Raw genomic sequence first — 21,076 nt, forward strand, 5'->3', positions numbered from 1 at the left:
ATTTTCTAAAGCAAGAAATAATCACCAATAATCTCTATCATTCTTTACCTAAGTCTCACAAAGAAAATAAAAATAACTTTTCAGAGCACACCCTACTTTATTAGACAAAGTACATGGAAAATTAAATCCACGATGAGTCCAAATCCTCACTGAAGGCCCAGTATAAGAATTTCAGTTTTCTTCATTAGGAAAAGTGTATTTTTATGACAAGTAAAGTTAATTCATTTTTTGGAATGTCCATGCTACCAGGAATTCAGAGATCAGGAAGTTAATTCAACAAAGTGAGCTTTCAGACCCCTTTTACTCCTGATATGATGTTTTTATATCTTTTGCATAAATCTGGACCTTTTATTCTTCTAGAAACCATTCATATTTCAATGATTTAATAATCATACTTTTCTAAAATTCCAGAAGTGAATTCTTACAGTCTGTTGAAGCTACGTGTACTAACATATTCCCATCTTAATCATCTTAAATGCTAACAACAGGAAGCAGTAACCAAGTCTGAAAAGCTCGTCCGCCTGCACCAGGAGTACCAGCGAGACCTGAAGGCATTTGAAGCTTGGCTGGCGCAGGAACAGGAAAAGCTCGACCGATACTCAGTTCTCGAAGGTGATGCCCATACTCACGAGACCACGTTGCGGGATCTTCAGGTAAAGTTACTTCCTCACAAAACAAAGGCATTTCCATTCTGAATATGGAGTTATAATTTTAAGCAGTGGGACGTTAATATGACCTTAAATCCTATAAATAACTGATAAATATTAAATGAAACTCTAGTAAGTAAGGTCTGATCTAGAGCATTCTGTGACCTCAGTAGTATATGCTAGTTGAGACCATTTGGTAAGCAATTTAGACTGAGCAAGACCGTTTGACTACGAAGGTGGCCTCTGTCAGGAGTGGCCAGTGGTCTGATTTGTGGCATTGACTGGCCCGCGGGCCTGTTGCTCCTTGCAGGACTGGATTAGATGGGGGACACAGCTGCAGGAGTCAACAGAACATGACCCTTCTCAAAGTCGAATTGGCGGCACCATCTTTGGCCATCTGGTTTTAACCCAAACCTCCTGCATTGCTGAGGTTACAGGCCCAGGGTCAGAAACCTAGAGGGAGGAATTCGAGGAGCTAGAAAAAGCGCTGGTGCTCAGACAAGCAGACTGCAATTCAGAGCCAGATGGCAAACCTCGTGGGGAAAGTGGTCCTGATCCATTTACTTATTTACTCACTTGTCCTTTACTGAATACCTAAGGCAGCTCAGACACTTGGCTATCTACTACAGGTGAAGGTGATTAATGTGCTCTTCCTGCCTGCAAGGAATTTGCATTCTAAAGCAATGCAGACCCATTGATAGATCGTTACAAACAATGTGATGAGGACAATGATAGAGTAGTTCAATGGCTCTCATAAAAGCATCGGAGAGAGCCCCTCAGTCTTGCCTAGAGAGACAGGCAGGGGTCCGGGGGTGCCCCAGGAAGGGAACACCAGGCACACACAGGAGAGAATGGAGAAAGGCCAGCAAGTCGGCTCCATTCCCAGCAGCTCTGTGTGCGGACTTACTGACATGCTGTCAGCCCTCACTGGAATGGTTCAGGGCTGGGCAAGATGTGCCTACAGCTCACACAAGGTGGGAAGCAGGACTGGGATGGCTCTTGCTGGCTATAACATGTATGGCTACTTCAGTGGCAGGAGTGCAAGGTGGGGACGAGGTAGTCTGAACTCTGATTCATGGTGAGGCCTGACCCTGGGTGACTTTGGGCAGGAGAGAACCTCTCTGACTCAGTTTCCTCCGCAGAGTTGTCCTGAGGTAGGACTAAGAGAGATGGGAGAAAAGTCTTATTTAAATGATAGTCCATTCGTGAAATAGATAGTAGGAGTTGGAGGGTCGGAATTTCATTCGCTTATTTAAGGATCCCATCCATCCATTCTATTTTAAAAGAGTAGGGTACCCTGGTCTGCTAGGTGTGGCTGTTGTAATTTATTTTGTTTTCTCTTAATAACCCCTTTGTTTTCTTTTAATAACCCCTCCCTGCACTTCACTCCAGACATTCTTGGCAAGCAAATGCCAAGCTCTCTAGGGTTCTGTGTAGGAACCGGGCCAATCAGTCCCTTGTCACCAGCAGATGTTTCTCCTGTTCCAGTCAGAGGAAATATTTCACTTCTGTCAATGTTAATGTGGCCCAAACTCAAACCTGACCCCAACCTCTCATCTCACTGTGTATTCACTTTTACTGACATTGTCATATTTTGAGTCGCCATAAATGTTAAAAAGGAAGGAAGATGCTAGAGGCAAAAAATGGTGGTGAAGAATTGTGACATTCTAGCCGCACAGCAGAACTACTTCAGGACCCTGATGTGCTGCAGCACGCTTGGTGGTGTGGGCATCAGCCAGCAGTATGGACCGCATTTTGTATTTACTGAAAACATAATTTGGGTCATGGAACATAGAGACTTTTAAAATATTGAATGAAGAGGGTGGTATAGCTCAGCAGGAGAGCACATCCTTAGCATGCATGAGGTCCTAGGTTCAATCCCCAGTAACTCCCTTAGAAAAAAAAAAAAAAAAAAAAAAAATATATATATATATATATATATAAAACATATATATACACATATATATATACACATAACCATATTTCCCCCTCGTAATAAATACCTGAAATGGGGATATATAAGAATTTATCTAATACAGTGGTGATTTGTATAATAGTGAAAACTGCTGTAAAATATGGAAAAATTGATGTATTGAGAAGATTAATTGGCACAAGGATCAGTAGCTGATAGCCCAGAGTCACCATTCCTGTATTTCAAATAAAGTTTTATTGGAACTCAGCCACGCCTGTTCATCGCTGTGGCATCTACGGCTGCTTTGTCACCATGATGGCCGGGTTAAGTAGTTAAGCGGTTGAAGCAGGGACTGTCTGTCCCACAAAGCCTTGAATATTTCCTGTCCAGCCTTTACAGGAGAAGTTTACCAATCCCTGAATTAAGGAGATTGTATAAAATTAACTTTAAATTTTTTTTTTTAAGAATTTGGGAATAAAATTTCTGTCTGTGGCCATTTTGATTAATCTTTTTACCTTCTAAATCGTTCTTCTCTTCCATTTACAGTTCACATTACAGTATTCTTGGAGTGGTATCCTAGCTGAGGAAAAGCATATCCATTAGTTTGAACCATATGAGATTGCTATTTCTGTGGGTAAAAGTGTTCGGGTATCAGCAATTTCACTGGTATTAAAGATTTAATAATATTTTATTCTAACTAAGTATGTTGGTACTTTTAACATATCCTACCTCCTGGTGGAATTTGACTTGGCCTCTTTCAACGTTAGATGATTAGATCAAGTAACAGTATGTTTTTTTTAACATTAAGAATACAAGTGTATAATATTTTGCCAACATGTTTAGAGATTTTCTTTCTATTAAAAATAGTTTATGCTCTTCAAGACTTGGCTCACACTGAATCTGTAGGGTAAATTTCTGGGGCATATGCTTTGGTGGAGGAAAATGTATTTGCACCTTGGAGTACTTTATGAGCAGGTGTGACGATTCAACCTTCCAGGTTTGTCTGCCCTGAACCCTCCAGGGCCAACTTCTTCTTGGCATCGCATTCCCTAGAACAGCTTTGGCAAAGGATCCCTCCTTAGCAAAAAAGAAGGTCCATTGTTCTTTTCTCAGGCACAGGTGTGGCGCTGATCCCATTCAATGTCAAAGCAAGAAGCCTTAGGCTCTTAAAGTAGATTAGGAGCCATAAAAAGCCTAGGTTATTATATTAAACATAACTCTTTAATCACAGTGTTTTTGCCTGTACGATGAAAAGCCAAATTTCAGAAATTGTTTCTAAGACGACTGAGAAAAATATTTCTCTCTGTATGTGTACATGTGCGTCTTGATTATTTTAATTGGTTATATTTTAGAAATCTTCCTCCTGACTTGGGAACAGTATTCAGTGTTAGATACACATTTTTGTGTGTAAGTCGGAATCAGACCACTCTTTTCTAATATTAAGTTCAAGAGGGCACAGTTGGCTTGAATGAGACGTGATCACCTGTGCATGTGTAAAACTTGAATGAGGTGTGACGGCCATGCCTTTCCCCTACAGGAGCTGCAGGTGCACTGTGCAGAGGGGCAGGCCCTGCTGAATTCAGTGCTGCACACCAGAGAGGAAGTGATACCGTCAGGCATCCCCCAGACAGAGGACCGGGCCTTAGAGTCTCTCCGGCAGGACTGGCAGGCTTACCAGCAGAGGCTGTCTGAGACTCGAACTCAGTTCAATAATGTGGTCAACAAATTGAGACTGATGGAACAAAAGTTTCAGCAAGTGGATGAGTGGCTAAAAACACTGGAAGAGAAAGTGAATCTCAGGACTGGACGTCAGTCTAACCGGGCAGCCAAGGAGATACAATTACATCAGATGAAGGTACAACTAGTGTAAATGCCTGATCTTTGTCAGAGTAGCAGTTGCCTTGCATAGTTTGTTTCCTTAAAATATTTAGTAACTTTTTGTCCAAGGTTTAGATTTTGCAAAATGTCTTTCTGCTTGCAAAGAAATTTCATTTAAATTACAATGGAGCATTTTTCTACTAACAATTATTTATTAGAATCCTATTTCAATAAAATACAGTTTAATGAGGTATTTTATATTTTCTTCCCATACCTCATCACCTTGCTTTGTAAAGACACGTGAATGCTAGTATTGCAATAATTTTAAGTTTATGGTTCTGATCTGAAATTGCTCCAATCTACTACCTTGGTATAATACTTGATAATTAATTTTATTCTAATTTTTATACAAATTCAGTGCATATGATTAAAATAATGCTTAGACCTTCAGAATTTCTTTTCCTTATTCATCTATTTTAACACATATCTAAGTACAACAGAAAATATAAAAATCTGTATAGTATGAACAGAAAAGCATTCAAACTTATAAAGTGTACAGTTTTTATCATGTTCTCTTATTATAGTTTTTCCTGAAGTTTCTATAAAACACATTTTCAAAATTATATCACATAATAAATATACTCTAAATACATACTGAGATCATTTTCAATTAAGAAGATATATGTACTTGTCTGACTCAAGGATCCCTAAGATTGACCCTTCTCTTCCGATGCTTGTATCATTTCAGAAGTGGCATGAGGAAGTCACCACGTACAGAGATGAGGTTGAGGACGTGGGGTCCAGGGCACAGGAAATCCTGGACGAGAGCCACGTGAGCAGCCGAACGGGCTGCCAGGCCACCCAGCTGACGTCCAGATACCAAGCCCTTCTCCTCCAAGTGCTGGTGAGCCGGCCACCCCTGCTCGTTACAGGCCAACAGACTTTGCAAGCCAAATGTCCTTCCTTTTATTAACTTCCAGTGAAGATATGTGTTTATCAAGAGAAGCACTGGCACAGGTCTTGAATTCACGCTTCCCTTTTGATTTTTCTTTCAAAGGAACAAATACAATTCCTGGAGGAAGAAATCCAGAGTTTGGAGGAGTCAGAACTATCCTTAAGTTCCTATTCTGACTGGTACTGCTCTACTCATAAAAACTTCAAGAATGTGGCTGCCAAGATTGATAAAGTAGATAAAGCTATGATGGGGAAAAAAATGAAGACACTGGAGGTAGGCGCAAGTAGCAGACTTGGCTCCCAGCACTCCTGCTTTCACTGAGCGTTCCCTTCGCCCACGTGGAACTGGGAGCGCATGCATTCAGCCCTGCCCTGTGTGACTGGTGATCCTTGGCTCCTCGTTTCACTCTAAATTCTAAGTTATAATCTCTTTAAGCCCAAAACTGGCTTTCATTTATTTCTGATGGGATGTGATGTCATCTCAATGACTTCCACATGACTGCTCACGAAATTCTTAACTAAATTCTAATTTAACACTTGAAAAAAGAAAAAAAGAGGACACTAATATACTCATCTACAAAATCAGAAACAGACTCTCAGGCAGAGTAAACAACCTTATGGTTACCCAAAGAAAGGGGGTGGGAAGGGATAAATTTGGGAGTCTGATATTTGCAAATGCTAGCCACTATATATAAAAATAGATAAAAAACAAATTTCTTCTGTATAGCACAGGAAACTATGTTCAATATCTTGTAATAACCTTTACTGAAAAAGAATATGAAAATGAATATATGTATGTATATGCATGACTGGGACATTGTGCTGTACACCAGAAATTGATACATTGTAACTGACTATACTTCAATTTAAAAAAAATTAAAAGAAAAATGTATCTCAAATTCATGGCACTATGCTTCTTACTCAGATCTTTAGGAGCATTGTTAAGGAGGAGAGAAACATCATGTTCTTTCTTAAGTCCGTGAGTTGGAAATGATACACTGATCAAGACTTCTAAATTCCTCTATTGAAAGGAAGAAAAGAGGTTTCCTGATTGCTGGCTGCCCAGATCTGGTTATAAACTTCAAAAACATATTTTAGGGGGAAATCGGTGGACTCAAGACTGGGACTTGAAAGGCTTTTCTTTAAAATGAAGGAAATAGTGCCAACTCTGTATCTCCTTCCCCCTCACTCTGCTTCTTAGGGTTTGCTAAAAGACATGGAGAAAGGCCAGAGTTTGCTGAAATCAGCCCGAGAGAAAGGAGAGAGGGCTGTTAAATACTTGGAAGATGGCGAAGCAGAGACATTAAGGAAAGAGATCCATGATCACGTGGAGCAGCTGAAGGAACTGACCAGCACTGTCCGGAAAGAGCACTTGACTCTGGAAAAAGGCCTTCATTTAGCAAAGGAATTCTCAGATAAATACAAAGCACTAACTCAGTGGATAGGAGAATACCAGGAAATCCTGCACATTCCCGAAGAGCCCAAAATGGAGCTATATGAGAAAAAAGCCCAGTTATCTAAATACAAGGTAGTGTGCAGTTACTCACTGACAGGTGCCTGAGGAGGGCATGTGGGACTAAATGGGAGGGATGCGATTCCTGGTTTGTGTCACCCTCATTGGGTGCTGGAACACGTCCTTAGCGTGCCTGTGCTGCGGGTGGTGAGTGATGTAGATTTATTTGGCTAGATACACTACGTCAGACTGGTTTTTCCATTCAGGAATCATATCTGCCTGATATTCAAAGATTGTATCAGTAAATGGAGACCTGTTCTGACAGTGTGACAGTGACAGGTATATGAGTCCTCCAAATGACTCTTCCTGGCATCAGGATCTCTCACTTGTGGATTTTATCTGTTTCCTTCATCTTTTGGTACCCAAGGCCTATAAGCTGACCTATGAAAATTCAAAATAAGACATCATATTGTCAAGAAAATAAATTCTAATTAACCAGGGATAGTTAAAATCTTAGGCATTAGTTTTTGAAAGAATGAATGGTGATATCGACATCAGTCTTCATGATATAAATATTTCACCTATTTGGAGGGAGGGAGGGCACAGCTCAGTGGTAGAGCACATGATTAGCATGCACGAGTTCATGGGTTCAATCCCCAGTACCTCCATTAAATAAATAATAATAATAAATAAACCTAATTACCTCCTCCCACAAAACAAATATTTCACCTATTCATATTTGGGAAACAATTATGAAAGCTTTTATGTGAATTATATGAAGCCTCTATAGTTTGTTTTCTAAATTTGACCAGAATGATTTAGGGATAGTCTTTAAAAATACAGTGTGATGACTCACCTCGAAGCTTTTCCTCTTGGAAGCTTTTTCCTCTTCCAGCCAACATGCCTATTCCTATCCCGGGTTTTTGGGCCAAGCCTGATAGCGTGTGTTTGAAGGTGTCATGTAAAAATCACTGCTGCTTTTTGTACTCTCCTCTGAGTTCTTGATATATTTAAATAGCACTTTTAGCTTCAGTGCAGCTGGAATTTGTTGCCCTAACTTCACATCCAGCTCAAGCTACAACTGACTTCATGACTCAAAATCAAGATAGCACCTCGCTCCCTTCATTTTGTGTTAAGACTTTTTTCCCCTCTGCTGAAAAGAACGAGGTAGAAGCCAGAAATATGAACTATGTTAAATTTAGCCCAATGTAGTTCTTTATCCTACTTCGCTCTGCACGTGTGAAGTGCTGTTTGATGGGTTAGTTTTACTCTGTATCTTAAAACTGACTTAGCCATAAAAAGACATTCTCTCTTTATTGTTTTACATTTATTGATTTATAAATCATGTCAGGTCTTTATGTAAAGTAGATCATCTCATAAATCCCCACGTGTGTGTATATGTGTATAAATTATGTGTATATATATAGTATGTATGTATATGTATATATACATGTGTACATATATACATTTGCCTTGATCACATAGATGAGCTGGCTCTTTTTTTTTTTTCTTTGTAATTCAAGTCACTTCAGCAAACAGTGCTGTCCCATGAACCATCAGTAAAATCAGTGAGAGAGAAAGGTGAAGCCCTTCTGGAACTGGTGCAGGATGTTACTTTAAAGGACAAAATAGATCAACTTCAAAGTGATTACCAGGATCTCTGCAGTGCAGGAAAGGTAAGGAGAGACCCGAAATTCAATAACAATGTGTTCCTTTCCCAAAAAGAGGGTCCAGGCTCCTTTTTATCTGTCAGAAAATTTTAAAGACTGGTAATGGGTCGGTATTTTCCTTTTTATTCAGATGGGCATTTTAAATGGCGTTAACGACTCTGTTTTTTCCTGCTCCTGGTGATTTTCTGACATGTGTAACTTTTCCTACCCTATCCGTTGCACTGGGGTTTTAAAGCTGTTAAGCTTTGAGTAGATTTTTGGCTAGAAAGTCACTTCTGATGGGCACCTGGCTTCACAGGAGCACGTCTGCAGTCTCGAGGTGAAAGTCAGAGACCACGAAGATTACAACAGCGAGCTCCAAGAGGTGGAAAAGTGGCTGCTGCAGATGTCAGGACGGCTGGTGGCGCCCGACCTCATGGAGACAAGCAGTCTAGAGACCATCACCCAGCAGCTGGCCCACCACAAGGTACGCCGATCTCTATAGAGCCAATGGATATGGGTGGCTTTCACAGGTGTGCCCGTGTGTGCACGTGCGCATACACGCACGTTTTTTCTAGATCATAATGACTGTGCTTAAAGAATCAGGTATGAGTCTCAGGGCTGCCTGATATGTATGTATTTGTATTACTGGGTCGCTTTGCTGTACTCTTTAAATCAGTGACCCTTCCGTAAAAAACAAACCTAAAAAATAAGAATGCCTGATAATTGAGAACAGTGGAATTTAATATTTAAGTGACTTCAACAACCGCTGAATCCTGGCTTTCCACTTCTGAATACCTTGTAGCATTTTTCCCAGCTAATAGTTTTTTATTGCAGAATATGTTCTTCATGGAGGAATTGATCAAAGAAAAAAAAAAGAGATAATCTTTATTTTAGAAAAGATAATATATAGAAATAGTAATCAGAGGGCCTAGATTCTAGCCAGACTTTCTTCTTTCTAGCTGGGGGGACTTAGCCTCTCTGAGCCTCCTCTTTTCCTCCTCTGTAAAGGGCAGCAATGATATCAGATCCATTGCGTAGCTGTTAGGGTCATCATGGGGGATAATATATGTGAAAGTATTTTGTAAACCACGAAGTACAGTACTGAGATGAAGTGTTCTTATCTTTACTAATATGTATTTTTAGTAATCATATGTGCCAGATGACAGATGTCATATGGTCACAATTTCATGGAGCACTTTGGGTGACCTTAATGGGAAACTGAGTTTTAGTCGTGATGTGGTAAATATCTAGTAGTAAGTCTTAGGACAACTAGTTAACCTCTCTGGGCTTTAGGATTTCCATCTGTAGGAGAAAATTTTATTTAGCAAATACAAACAGAAAAGTAACCAAATGATACAGTCTGTTTGTCACTGAGGAAATACCGTCAGTAACCTCACGATGTGGTTCTGTCCCAGCTTGAAGACGGAACGGTTCTTTTCAATAAGGTGCATATAATAACTGTTAACCCAGCACCATTGGGAGAAAAGTGGTGGACCCTAGGCTGCTGAAAAACTGCCAGGTTTCCCTTAGATATATTGAAGTGTCGACCCAGGAACCCTTGTGTTGGAATGTGTTACTTGTCATTAGCATCATAGGGCAGTAAGGAAACCAGAACCTGATTTGAAAAAGTTGGTTCTTCCTCTCTTGAGAAAGCTCACTAGTAAACGTGTGTGGGCCGAGTGGTGTGTACGAGCTGGAGTCAGGCAGAACCAAGTCCAAAGCCAGGTGACTGTGTGACCTTGAGCACATTATATAACCTCTCTGTGCTTCAGTCTCCTTATCTGTAAAACAATAATAATAATACACACTTATCAAGATTTATATATAGTTTCTGGATGATAGCAGGTGCTTAATAAATGGTAAGTGGTAAATATTATTTTTATCAATATAAATAGTATTAGATGAAAATTAGTATTACATAATTTATTTAGACATTAGATTATTACATAAATCAGAGATCCTACTATTAGATAGATTAAACACTAGTAAATTAGACTGAATAGTAATTAGATTATTTAGGTATAAATTATACCAGAATTATAATTAATAGAGCTGAAAAATACATGAACATCCTTTTTGCTGGTAGTAATACCACGGAGCAGATCTCTCTCTCCCAGAGCAGTTATGAATTCACTCCTCTTACAGTTTATGTCATCATCTCTATGTAACTTACTCCATTAAATTCATTAACTCTTCCTAGTGGAATATTCTTGAAAACTTACTTTTTTTTTTTTCATTTGCTGATATGGTAACCAAGACAAATTGCAAAACTCTTTTAAAAACATTAAACAGTGAAACAATTGATCTTAAACTTCCTGTGTGATCAATAGATTATTTAAAGACTACAATTGGAATAATGAGAACTCTGTATTTGTTTCGTTTTTGTAGGCAATGATGGAAGAAATTGCTGGCTTTGAAGACCGTTTGAACAACCTTAAAATTAAAGGAGACAATTTGATTAGCCAGTGTGCAGACCACCTTCAAGCGAAACTTAAACAAAATGTGCAGGCTCATGTGCAGGGCACGAAGGATAGTTACTCAGCCGTCTGCAGTACAGCCCAGAGGGTGAGCACCACAGGAACGTTCTAGAATGACAAAGAATTAAGGAGAAAGGCTGTGCAAGCTAGAAGTCTTTAAAAATAGTTTTTAAGCTTCAGTCTTTGGGACAGTTTTGATGTTTGTCCAGACAGAAAAGAGGGTAGATTTCACAGCTATGTGAATATAGAACTAATACATCATACATTTAATTAATGTGACAAAGTGGTGAATTTCAGATATTTGGTTTTACTCAATCCCTTTATTCTATGAATTGATTATGCATAAATTTTTAAAATTTTGTTTGTTTTTATTTGCACACCATCAATGCTTCTGTCTAATTTGCCATTTATTTTACAGAACAAAATAAGTTTATTCTGTAAGTTTCATAATACTTATTTTTTGTAACTATGAAGCCTAGGTTCTACTCTAATTCGGTATTTTTATGTATCATGTGGAAATTGAGAAAAGAAGTAAGTATCAATTTTGAGGTATACTTCCACTAAAATGGAATTCTTAATGTTACAGAAATAAGTCTAAGATAAATAAAAAGCGGCCTTTTAACAACAGTTAAGTAAAGTTAGTGGATTACTTTTTAATATTCTAGAATTTATAAATGACACTGCAAAAAGTCCGTGTATTTTTGCTACTGGGCTGAGTAATTACTGGGGAAATACAAGTGATGGGGGAAATTGTCTGTGTTCATCATGATGATAATAAAAAAAAAAATGCTAGGTGATATTGTTGACTACCTAAACTTGGAAAATCCACCTTCAAAAAGTTAAGTTAAAAAAGACGGATGAAGGACTGTAACAAATAACGTTAGATGATGACAAAGAGCAAAGGGAGTGAGATGAGAAAACAGCAGCGTGGAGCTCCCTGGGGCACTCATCCGCCCACTCACTCAGCAGGGGTGTGTCGAGCTCTGTCTTTGCAGTAGGGGCTTTTTCTGTGTGTTGAAGATACAGCTTAATTTTTTTTTAATGGTAAACGTTGGAAAGACAAACATTTCAAAAATAAATTTTTAAAAAGCAGATGAAATCCTAAGAACAGAGTCAGAACCTCATGATTCGAGGTTGCAAAAATGTTAAAGAGAACAAAATATCATTTTCCTTTTTAGTTCTGCTTGGAATAAAAAATAAATAAGGGATAGTCCTAATATCAGATGAAAATGATGAATTTAATGGATGACTAAGAAAAGCAGAACTTAGTTATTGCTTCTCTTGTCTCAATAATGAAAGAAAAGCCAGTCTAGCCTCGTATCTTTCTTTGTTTTCTTTTGATGAGTAGTTTGCTCAGGAATATTTCACCTTGATTTTAAGGAACACATAGTAATTTCTCAATACATCTTTATGGATGAAATGGAAGTTGGCTGGTTGAGTAATACACGTATTAAAAAATGTTTGGATTATTCTGGATTATCGTTGTCCTAGAATGTAGCTACTCAGATGAAATCAGGGCATCAAACTCTCCCCTCCCCTGTGTTATAATTTAGTCCTAATTTACCCGACCCCTAAAGCAGAAGCATTTCAGTTGGAGAAATATTAGTTATCTTTTCATAGACAGCATTTTACCTTTAGTTTCTAGTTTAAACAAAAAATGCAATATTTATACCGTTGGGAAAGCTGCAAAAACTTCTATGTTTGACCAATTTACTTCAAAGATTTTATGTATTTTAACATATTGCTGCCGTTACGTTAACCCTGCCTACATTCTCTTTCCCTAACCAGGATAATATACTGTATTGCGTGGATTGAGAAGTTATAAACTGGGGCATGGCTCATGTGCTTTGCAACATTATAGAACATATGCACACTCTGTAGATATGTTTTCGGTGCTGGCGAGCCCTGGGGAGGAAATCCATTTACAGTTGATTTGTTTCATTTGATTGCAGTGATCTTTCTAGAGATAGAAAACAGCTCTCACAACCGCTGCATGATTGTTCTGTCTCAGGTGTACCAGAGTCTGGAACATGAACTTCAGAAGCACGTCAGCCGACAGGACACTCTGCAACAGTGCCAGGCCTGGCTCTCTGCGGTCCAGCCCGATTTAAAGCCAAGCACGTATCCACCTCTTAGCAGGGCAGAAGCCGTGAAGCAGGTAGTTTGTGACTCCTGAAAGTTTATGTTATACTGTGATTCATTCATTCCCTGGAAACATACTAAGTACGTAGGATGTGCCAAATTGTGCTGGCAGCTGGGGATATAAAAGTATAAATAAGATCTGAACCTGACCCTAGTAGTGTTCATATTCTACCCAGAGAGACGAATGCAAACCAGAGGGCCAGTCTGGGAGAACAGAAAGAGCCTGGGGACTGTAGCCAAAAGATCAGCTCAGATACCTACTCGACTGGGTGACCATGGATAAACTGTTAATTTCTCTGAGCCTCTTGGGTCCTGATATGTAAAGTGATTATAAGTGTGCTTGCTTCTGGAAGTTAATGAAAAAATTCAGATGTCTGACCACAATACACATGATTTGTAAACAGAAAAGCAATATTAGCCTCTCCCACATTTTTTTGTGCACAAAGCAAGGTACTTAATAAATAGCTGTTGGATGAATGGTGAATGAAACATTGTTATCATGTGAAAGGAACCTCGTACATATTAATTTGACATCTACATACTTAAATGTTGCTGCTGAGGCGTAATCAGAATATTTGAGGGACATTTTTAAAACTTTTGTATGAAACAACTTTTCCATGTACTGCCAAGAAAACATTTTAAAAGAATTTCATTGTAAAGGTTATTGCTGCCAGATACAAAGTAAGAGTATGAAATAAATAATTCAATTTTTTAATCTCAAACAGAAATTATAATAATATGCTTGCTCATTTAGTCTGCGTAGAGAATGTGTCCAGTTAATACATCCCCCAGAGTATACTTCCTTGCTTAAATGATTTACATTACTCAAGTTATGAAATGGTTCACGGAAGCGCATGTATTATACCTTATGAAGAGTGGGATCAGGACAAATCAAACATGGCTCTCCTTGAATCAAGAAATGAATGAAAAATTGTCTATATTCTGCTTTTTCATTCAACTGTGAGCTTTCTTGGGTCATTCATTGTCTTGTGGCTATTTGTTTCCAGTGTACTTTATGCGGAACAATCCAGACCAAAGCTTCATTTTTCTCCTTTGTTACCAAACAAAGAAAAGAAAGAAAAAGGAGAGGGAAAAATAGTATGAATCCTGATGACCTTTTGCTAGAACAGGAAGTTTCCTGCATCCACCAGACTCAGCTGTGGTTACAGGAGGGCACTGCTCCTTCTTGGGGTCCAGATTAGGTGACTCTGTGGTTCGTTGCTTTGCTTTCTGCCTCTTCTGCAGTCTCTCAAAAAGGGCTGTCCCCTTTAGAAAGCAGCCTGAGAAGGGAACTGGAGGTACTGGAAACACTTGGACCTCAGTTGTTCTGAAGGGGAAGGGGCTTTTTTGTTGTTGTTTCTTTTTGTTCTTATTTTTATGGTTGTTTTGTTCTGATTAGTATTCCCCTTGGCACGTACTGCTTTCATGTAAAGCTGAGCAGGCCCTGGGTCGTTGGCGAGCATGGATGTGTGACTGGAGAATTCCACTACTGACGGGGGTCAGACTCTGGTCAGGCCTTGACTGGCTAGAGTTGAACTTGGTCCTGGCCTCACGATGCGTTGTGTATCCCCAGTGCCTCCCACATGGTAAAGGCTCAATCAGTATGTGATGATAATATGGTCCCCACCACCATTAGTAAATGACAGACTGATTTGATGCCATTAAAAATTCCATATATATGTTTTTATAAGTCATGACACATGAACTTGGGAAAGTGAGAAAAAGTACTATCAGATTTGCAATTGAAGTTGATTTTAGCAAAAGTCTTTTGCAGTTGTTTTGTCATTGACAAGCAACAAGCTGCTCCCAGTGCTTTTGGAATCAGGCCAGCTACATAAATCTTAAAATAAGTCATTATCCTTTTTAAAGTAAATATGTTTATAAAATAAAAATTATAATATCTTATTCTCTTCTCATTTCCAAAAGCTGTTCGGGACAGATAACTTTCTCTGGGTCATGGGCATATGAGGAGGGCTTTTGGTTAGTGGCCAGGGATACTAACTGGAAGTGAAATACCAGTCAGGTTGAGCACTGGATAAAAATCTAGGTGCTATTTTTGACTTAATGGGAAGTTGATCTGTATTTATTACACCTACATGAGAGTGATGGGTCTAAGCAGACCACACAGCTCAGAGGAAAAGATGTGAGATGAGTCAAAATGTCAGGCTCCATTATTAACTATGATCTTGGAAAATCACTTGATGTTTCTGAAGGTCAACTTTATCCCACACGACTTGCAGTCAATGCCTCCTTCCCCGCTTATCACAAAGATGTAAGTGAGGACCACTTCCCACCTCCATCACCCCCTACCCACTGTCAGGCCATCATCACCTCTCATATGACTCGTGCAGTCACCTAACAACGGGTCACCTGCTTCCACTGCTCCTGTCACCCCTCTAGACTCTTCTCCACACCATAGTAAGTGTGATTCTTTTAAGGCCTGTGTTAGATCATGTTTCTCCTGGTATCTTCCAATCACACTTGGAATAAATTCTAAATTTATTAGAATGGATTTACAGTCCATGGATAAGCAGGCTCTATTGATAGGTTTCCAAAAATGAATGTTTTTCTAATAAAGAGGCCATATTTCATAATTGCAGTTGGGACCAGAACAGTGGTTCTCAGTCAGAACAGAGAAGTGATTTTGTTCCCCAGGAAAAATTTGACAACATCTGAAGACTTTTTGGTTGTTCCAACTAGGACTGGTGGGGGTGCCGAGGGTATCAGCCAGGGCTGCTGCGGAACATCTTGCAATGCACAAGACAGCCCACGGCAGAGCATTATCTGGCTTCATGTCAGTAGTGCTGCAGTGGAGAAGGCGCAGAAGCATAAACCCAGCACATCAGGATAGATGGTCAGCGTCCCCGAAAGGTCCTCCATGGTTTGACTCCTGCCCATTTCTTTGACCTCTGCTCCTACCTGTGTCCCTCTGCTCCAACCTCAGAGCTTTGTGTTTGCTGCTCCCCATCCTAACCCCCATGGCACAACTTCCTCCCTCCACAAACTCAAAGTCTTTTTCTCAGAGAGGTGTTGGAGGTCTGTTCATCCCAAAATAACAGTGCTTCTTCATTATACTTGCCTGCCCTTACCTTGCCCCAGGGTGTCCATTGCTAGCAAACATTGCATTGCATACTTGTTTGTGTGTTTGTGTGCTCTCTGTCTTTCTCATAAGAGGGTAGCCTCCGTGGAAGCCGCGGTTTTGCTTTGGGGATGGCTTTGTGCCCAGTATCTAAAACAGAGCCTGAATAGATGCTGAGTATCTTTACAGAAACACATTTCTCTGTGTTTCTGTGCATAAGTTAAAGATACACCTGGAGGAGCCTTTCTTGGGTTTATGGAAAGGGAAGAATACTACATGAACCTTCTGCAGAGAAAAAGAGCCCAGCCATCAGCCTTTTTACCAAACTCCAATGAAGCCTACACACACACAACGAACCTTTTCCTTTATGTCTCCAGAATATGTAAAGACATGTTAAAAACAGGCCAAAGTAGGCAACCGATTCTTTCTCTGAAATAGAAAACAAGCTAGAATGTGAACAGAGTACCTGGAAAAATTACAGAAGTTTCTTGGGTGTTCCCTTTCCCAGATCCTACAGACTAATTAGATTGAGAAACAGCTGGTGGACAAATGGAGCCCTCCAGTGTGTTTTGAAATCCTTCTTGTGAGTAACTGTGTCATTATAACACTGAAAATACTGAGCAGAGAAAGGTTTATTTTTGAAATGTCAACAGAAGACTACAAACAGTTCAGATATTTGCTGTCTAAATATAGCAGGCGTCTCTTTCATTCTGAAAAGTTTTTTTTTTTTTTCAGGTCAAACACTTCCGAGCTTTGCAGGAACAGGCAAGGACCTACTTAGATCTCCTTTGCTCCATGTGTGACTTGTCAAACTCTTCAGTGAAAACCACAGCAAAAGACATTCAACAAACAGAACAAATGGTAAAAAGTTTAAATATGACATTGAATGTGTTTGCTTTATTGTGTTCTCTTGCCTGAATGTTAGATGTGGGGGTGGGGGGAACTCCCTGGATCATTCCTGCTATAATGTTCATGTGGCCTTTATAACAAATATGTATTTGAATTTCAGCTGAGTCACAAAAAAGTAGGCATACTTCGATACTTTTACCACTGAGTTGGAACTGAAATATTTAGTCCCATGGAACTGCTAAACATTTCCACCTCTTTCCTTTTCTCTTTTCTCCTAAATTACCATTCTCTCTTCCTCTTTTCCTATTTCTCTCTCTCTCTCTTTTTTTGTTGTTGTTGTTGTTCTTTTCTCCTTTCCCATCTTTTTCTTTAGGTCATACTTACTATGAAAGGAGTTCCTGACCCTTGCTTTCTATTAAGATAGCAAGCAGCATGCCATCTGTTATGACCCTTCTAATCCATTTTCAGTGACTGGGTGTCGTGTTCAGAAGGATTCTGAAGCTGTATCTGGGCTCATTGGAAAAAGTGCTGTGATGAGTTAGCAGTACCTGTCTGCAGCAGACAGATGGCGCCACAGAGGCCATGTGTTTGCTGCTGCTGCTGCTGCTGCCTTAAACTCTAGCGCAAGATGTTCAAGTTTGAAAAAAAGAAAGACTTGGTTTCGGTGTTTAATTGGTTAAATATTCACAGAATAGTAAAATGAGCTAAAGGAAAAAAGTAATAAAGACGTCACGGTAATTAAATAATTATAACGTAGATGTTAAAATAATTAAAATAATGTAGCTTTTTCACTTTTATATTATCAGAGCAAATCTCTCTTTAAATCCTTATGAAAAATGATATAATTCACATTTTTTAAAGAAATTATTTATTGAAATAAATTATATGGTTTCAAAAACCAGTGAAGCGAATCTAAAAATATATCCAAAATGTTAATAACTCAGTGTTTTATAAGAAGTATCAGCCAAAGGCAATAGAGAGCAATGAACGTCTTTTCTAGTTAAACCCAGGCCCAGATTGATGAGTCAAACAGATGTGTCTACTGAAGTTCCCAATGTGAAAAACTATCAGGGCAGCTTCTTACCCAATAAAACTGTTAAAACTTCTAGAGCTTCACAATGCTGATTGAAAACATATGGCATAAATCTTAGACATTTAAAATCTTTAGGAAACCTAAATATAAAATCTGTTTTTCTTGGAGCAAATAAATAATTCCTTTTGGATCTATCGTTGTGTGTATGCGTGTGTGTTGGCCTCTGTACATGGACAGGCTGATCCACTGGAACGTAAATGTGTCTGTGGCTGCTAACTTTTGCTTCTGTGTTTTCTCGAGATCGAACAAAGGCTTGCCCAGGCACAGAACCTAACTCAAGGCTGGGAAGAGATCAAGCACATGAAGGCTGAGCTTTGGATTTACCTCCAGGATGCTGATCAGCAGCTACAGAATATGAAGAGGAGACACTCAGAACTGGAGCTAAATATTGCACAGAACATGGTTTCTCAAGTCAAGGTAGGAATTACGTGGCCTCCAGGGGAGACAGAGGAGACCAGGATGGGTGTGTGTTAGCCAAACCTTACACATAGTTATCTAAAGAACAAGATGGAATCAGAATGACCTTCACATGGTGTCAGAAAAGGACAGATCAGAAAGTAAACTTTCAGATTCTTTCCTGGTGCACCAATTGGCCACTTGCATTGAAGGACATTCACTCTGTCGTTTGTTCCTGAACAACTGTGCTTTAGCTGGCAGAGCCTTCTAAACAAGAAGTCTTACAATTTATTAGTTGTCCATCACAATATTGCTAAAGCTGTAGGATTGTAAATGTATCAATGTATCAAATATATATTTAATGCATAAAAAATATACTGATTAACATATAACTAATTTAAATTAGTTAAATGTAATAAAATATTTATATAATTTAAAATATCATAGAAAATGATTATAAGTATATTAACTTGACTGGAAGTTGTACCAGATGTTTAACAAAGTTTAAGATTTATTTTTTCTGTATAATGATCAGCCATTTATATTTTCTATTGGAAGACTGTTTGCATATGCAGAAAGAAGAATTGAGAGGACGTAAATTAGTTGTTTTTTCTCCCCAATAGCATGAGCGTTAAGCATTTTTAGAAAACTAAGGAGGCACTTTAAGATAAAATATTAACGTCTCTCCTTAGTGGCTATCGTATTGTTTCACATGTATCAGTTTCTTTTTATACTTTTCAAAGAAACACAACAAAAGAAAATACCACAGTTACCCTTTGATTCTTACACTCTTGGAAATTTGTGTTCGTAAGGAGGTATGATGACGTTTAGATTTTCTCTTTGTCCTTCATTATACATTCTTCAGTAACTTAAAGTGTTCAAATGTATTGTATCTTTGCCTCAATCTGTATTTATCTGTGGAGACGAGTTATTACATGTTATTTATTTTATTGTTGTCCTTTAGGATTTTCTTAAGAAACTACAGAGCAAACAGGCATCAGTGACCACGATTACAGAAAAGGTAGACAAGTTAACCAAGAAACAGGAGTCTCCTGAACACAAGGAAATAAGTCATTTAAATGACCAGTGGCTGGATCTATGCCTTCAGTCCACCAATCTGTGCTTGCAAAGGGAAGAGGATCTTCAGAGAACAAGAGATTACCATGACTGCTTGGACGTCGTTGAAGTGTTCTTAGAAAAATTCACCACAGAATGGGATAACTTAGCCAGGTAACAGCAGTTCCCCAGTGGGTCGCCAACATGCTAACCCAGAAATTTCTTAATTTCTGTAAAAATCAAAAATATCTTTCATTATAAACATCTGTTTTCTACCATTGTAAATACTGATAAAACATTATTGAGAACCTGATGTCATCATATGGAAACAGAGTCATGATTTTCTTCACTCAATGTTAATTTAACCAGTGGGTAACAAGAAAATGTTTGAAAACAGTGCCACTTTTACCAGTGACCTCAAGGAATATTTCAAAGACTTACGCTGTGACTTCAAAGACTATCCCAAGAATGTTTCTAGTTTTGTTTAATTACCAGCTGTGGGACTACCATCTATGAATTTATGAAATGAATCCTTCTTGAGTCTCTAATTCCATAGGCTTCTTGTCAGTTCTCTAAAAGAACGCATTCTATGTAATGCAGTCAAGTTTTGTCTTGTACCTGTGGTGTTCTAGAACTTAGTGAACAATCTAAACTCGGTGTGTGTTTTTTGTGATTTTATAGCACATACACTGAGTATTCTTGGGGAAATCTTTCTGTACCTCTGATCACTATGATTATTAAAACCTGTACTTCTTCTGCCCAGATTTATTCATTTGTAGCAGCTAAAACTGGCAACATTATTCTAGATGTAGTTAAATTGTGGCTGTTTGGTTGGTTTGGGGGAGGAGGTACACTATTTTCTGATTTGTTTACTTTTTCTCGATGCTCAGCATCTTACTGGTCTTTGGGATGAATCCAATATCAGCAAAGACCCTTCTTTGAGGCTTTCAATGGGCACCTCCATCTGGTTAACCCACAAACACCTCAGACCTAATCCGTCCCAAACAGAACTCATCATGTGGCCTCCCAAACACTCTATCTCACACTTCAGAACTAATCATTTTGTAAATGAAAAAGACAGTAAGATTCCATTTTCTCCTGTGTGTCTTGTAGTCAGATGAAAATTCTTTGCATTTCACACCTATTTTTAAAGATTTTTAATGATAAACAAAAAATATCTAAGTGACACAGATGAGCAGCTGTTAGAGCCATTGATTGTATCTTCCAGATGGTACGATCCAGCACCAGATTGTCCACTGGGGCTTCTTCTCAGCACATAAATCCTAAATCACTTAATTTCCTTAAGTGCCATTTTCAAGAATGCAGTAGATCATTGCTTCTCAATGTTTAGTGTTTACGCAAGTCATCAAGGGATCTTTTTAATATGCGGATCCTGCTCAGTTGATGAGGCCAGAAGCAGAAGCTAAAAGCACATGTCAAATGCGATGGGAGCACAGCCTTAGCTAGAAGAAGTGCAGAGAAGAAGTGTCCAGAAAGCTTGCTTTGTTTCAACTTCTGATATAGGAATATAGGAGTCTTACTTTCCAC

The 21,076-nt window shown here is 38.8% G+C and overlaps 1 protein-coding gene across 3 annotated transcripts in view; it reads left to right on the plus strand.

The window, feature by feature from the left end:
- Window positions 1-21,076, plus strand: part of SYNE1 (spectrin repeat containing nuclear envelope protein 1) — a 427,410-nt gene that overhangs the window by 223,089 nt on the left and 183,245 nt on the right. For all 3 annotated transcript variants that reach the window (XM_074368141.1, XM_074368140.1, XM_074368142.1), the window contains 12 exons: window positions 489-653; window positions 4,097-4,414; window positions 5,126-5,281; window positions 5,435-5,605; window positions 6,533-6,859; window positions 8,308-8,460; window positions 8,753-8,920; window positions 10,825-11,001; window positions 12,925-13,071; window positions 16,870-16,995; window positions 18,317-18,493; window positions 19,437-19,702. In XM_074368141.1, the coding sequence (XP_074224242.1) occupies window positions 489-653; window positions 4,097-4,414; window positions 5,126-5,281; window positions 5,435-5,605; window positions 6,533-6,859; window positions 8,308-8,460; window positions 8,753-8,920; window positions 10,825-11,001; window positions 12,925-13,071; window positions 16,870-16,995; window positions 18,317-18,493; window positions 19,437-19,702 (2,351 nt within the window). The remainder of the gene's footprint in view (window positions 1-488; window positions 654-4,096; window positions 4,415-5,125; window positions 5,282-5,434; window positions 5,606-6,532; window positions 6,860-8,307; window positions 8,461-8,752; window positions 8,921-10,824; window positions 11,002-12,924; window positions 13,072-16,869; window positions 16,996-18,316; window positions 18,494-19,436; window positions 19,703-21,076) is intronic.

The sequence above is a fragment of the Camelus bactrianus genome, chromosome 8, assembly GCF_048773025.1.
Source record: "Camelus bactrianus isolate YW-2024 breed Bactrian camel chromosome 8, ASM4877302v1, whole genome shotgun sequence".
Taxonomy (NCBI): Eukaryota; Metazoa; Chordata; class Mammalia; order Artiodactyla; family Camelidae; genus Camelus; species Camelus bactrianus.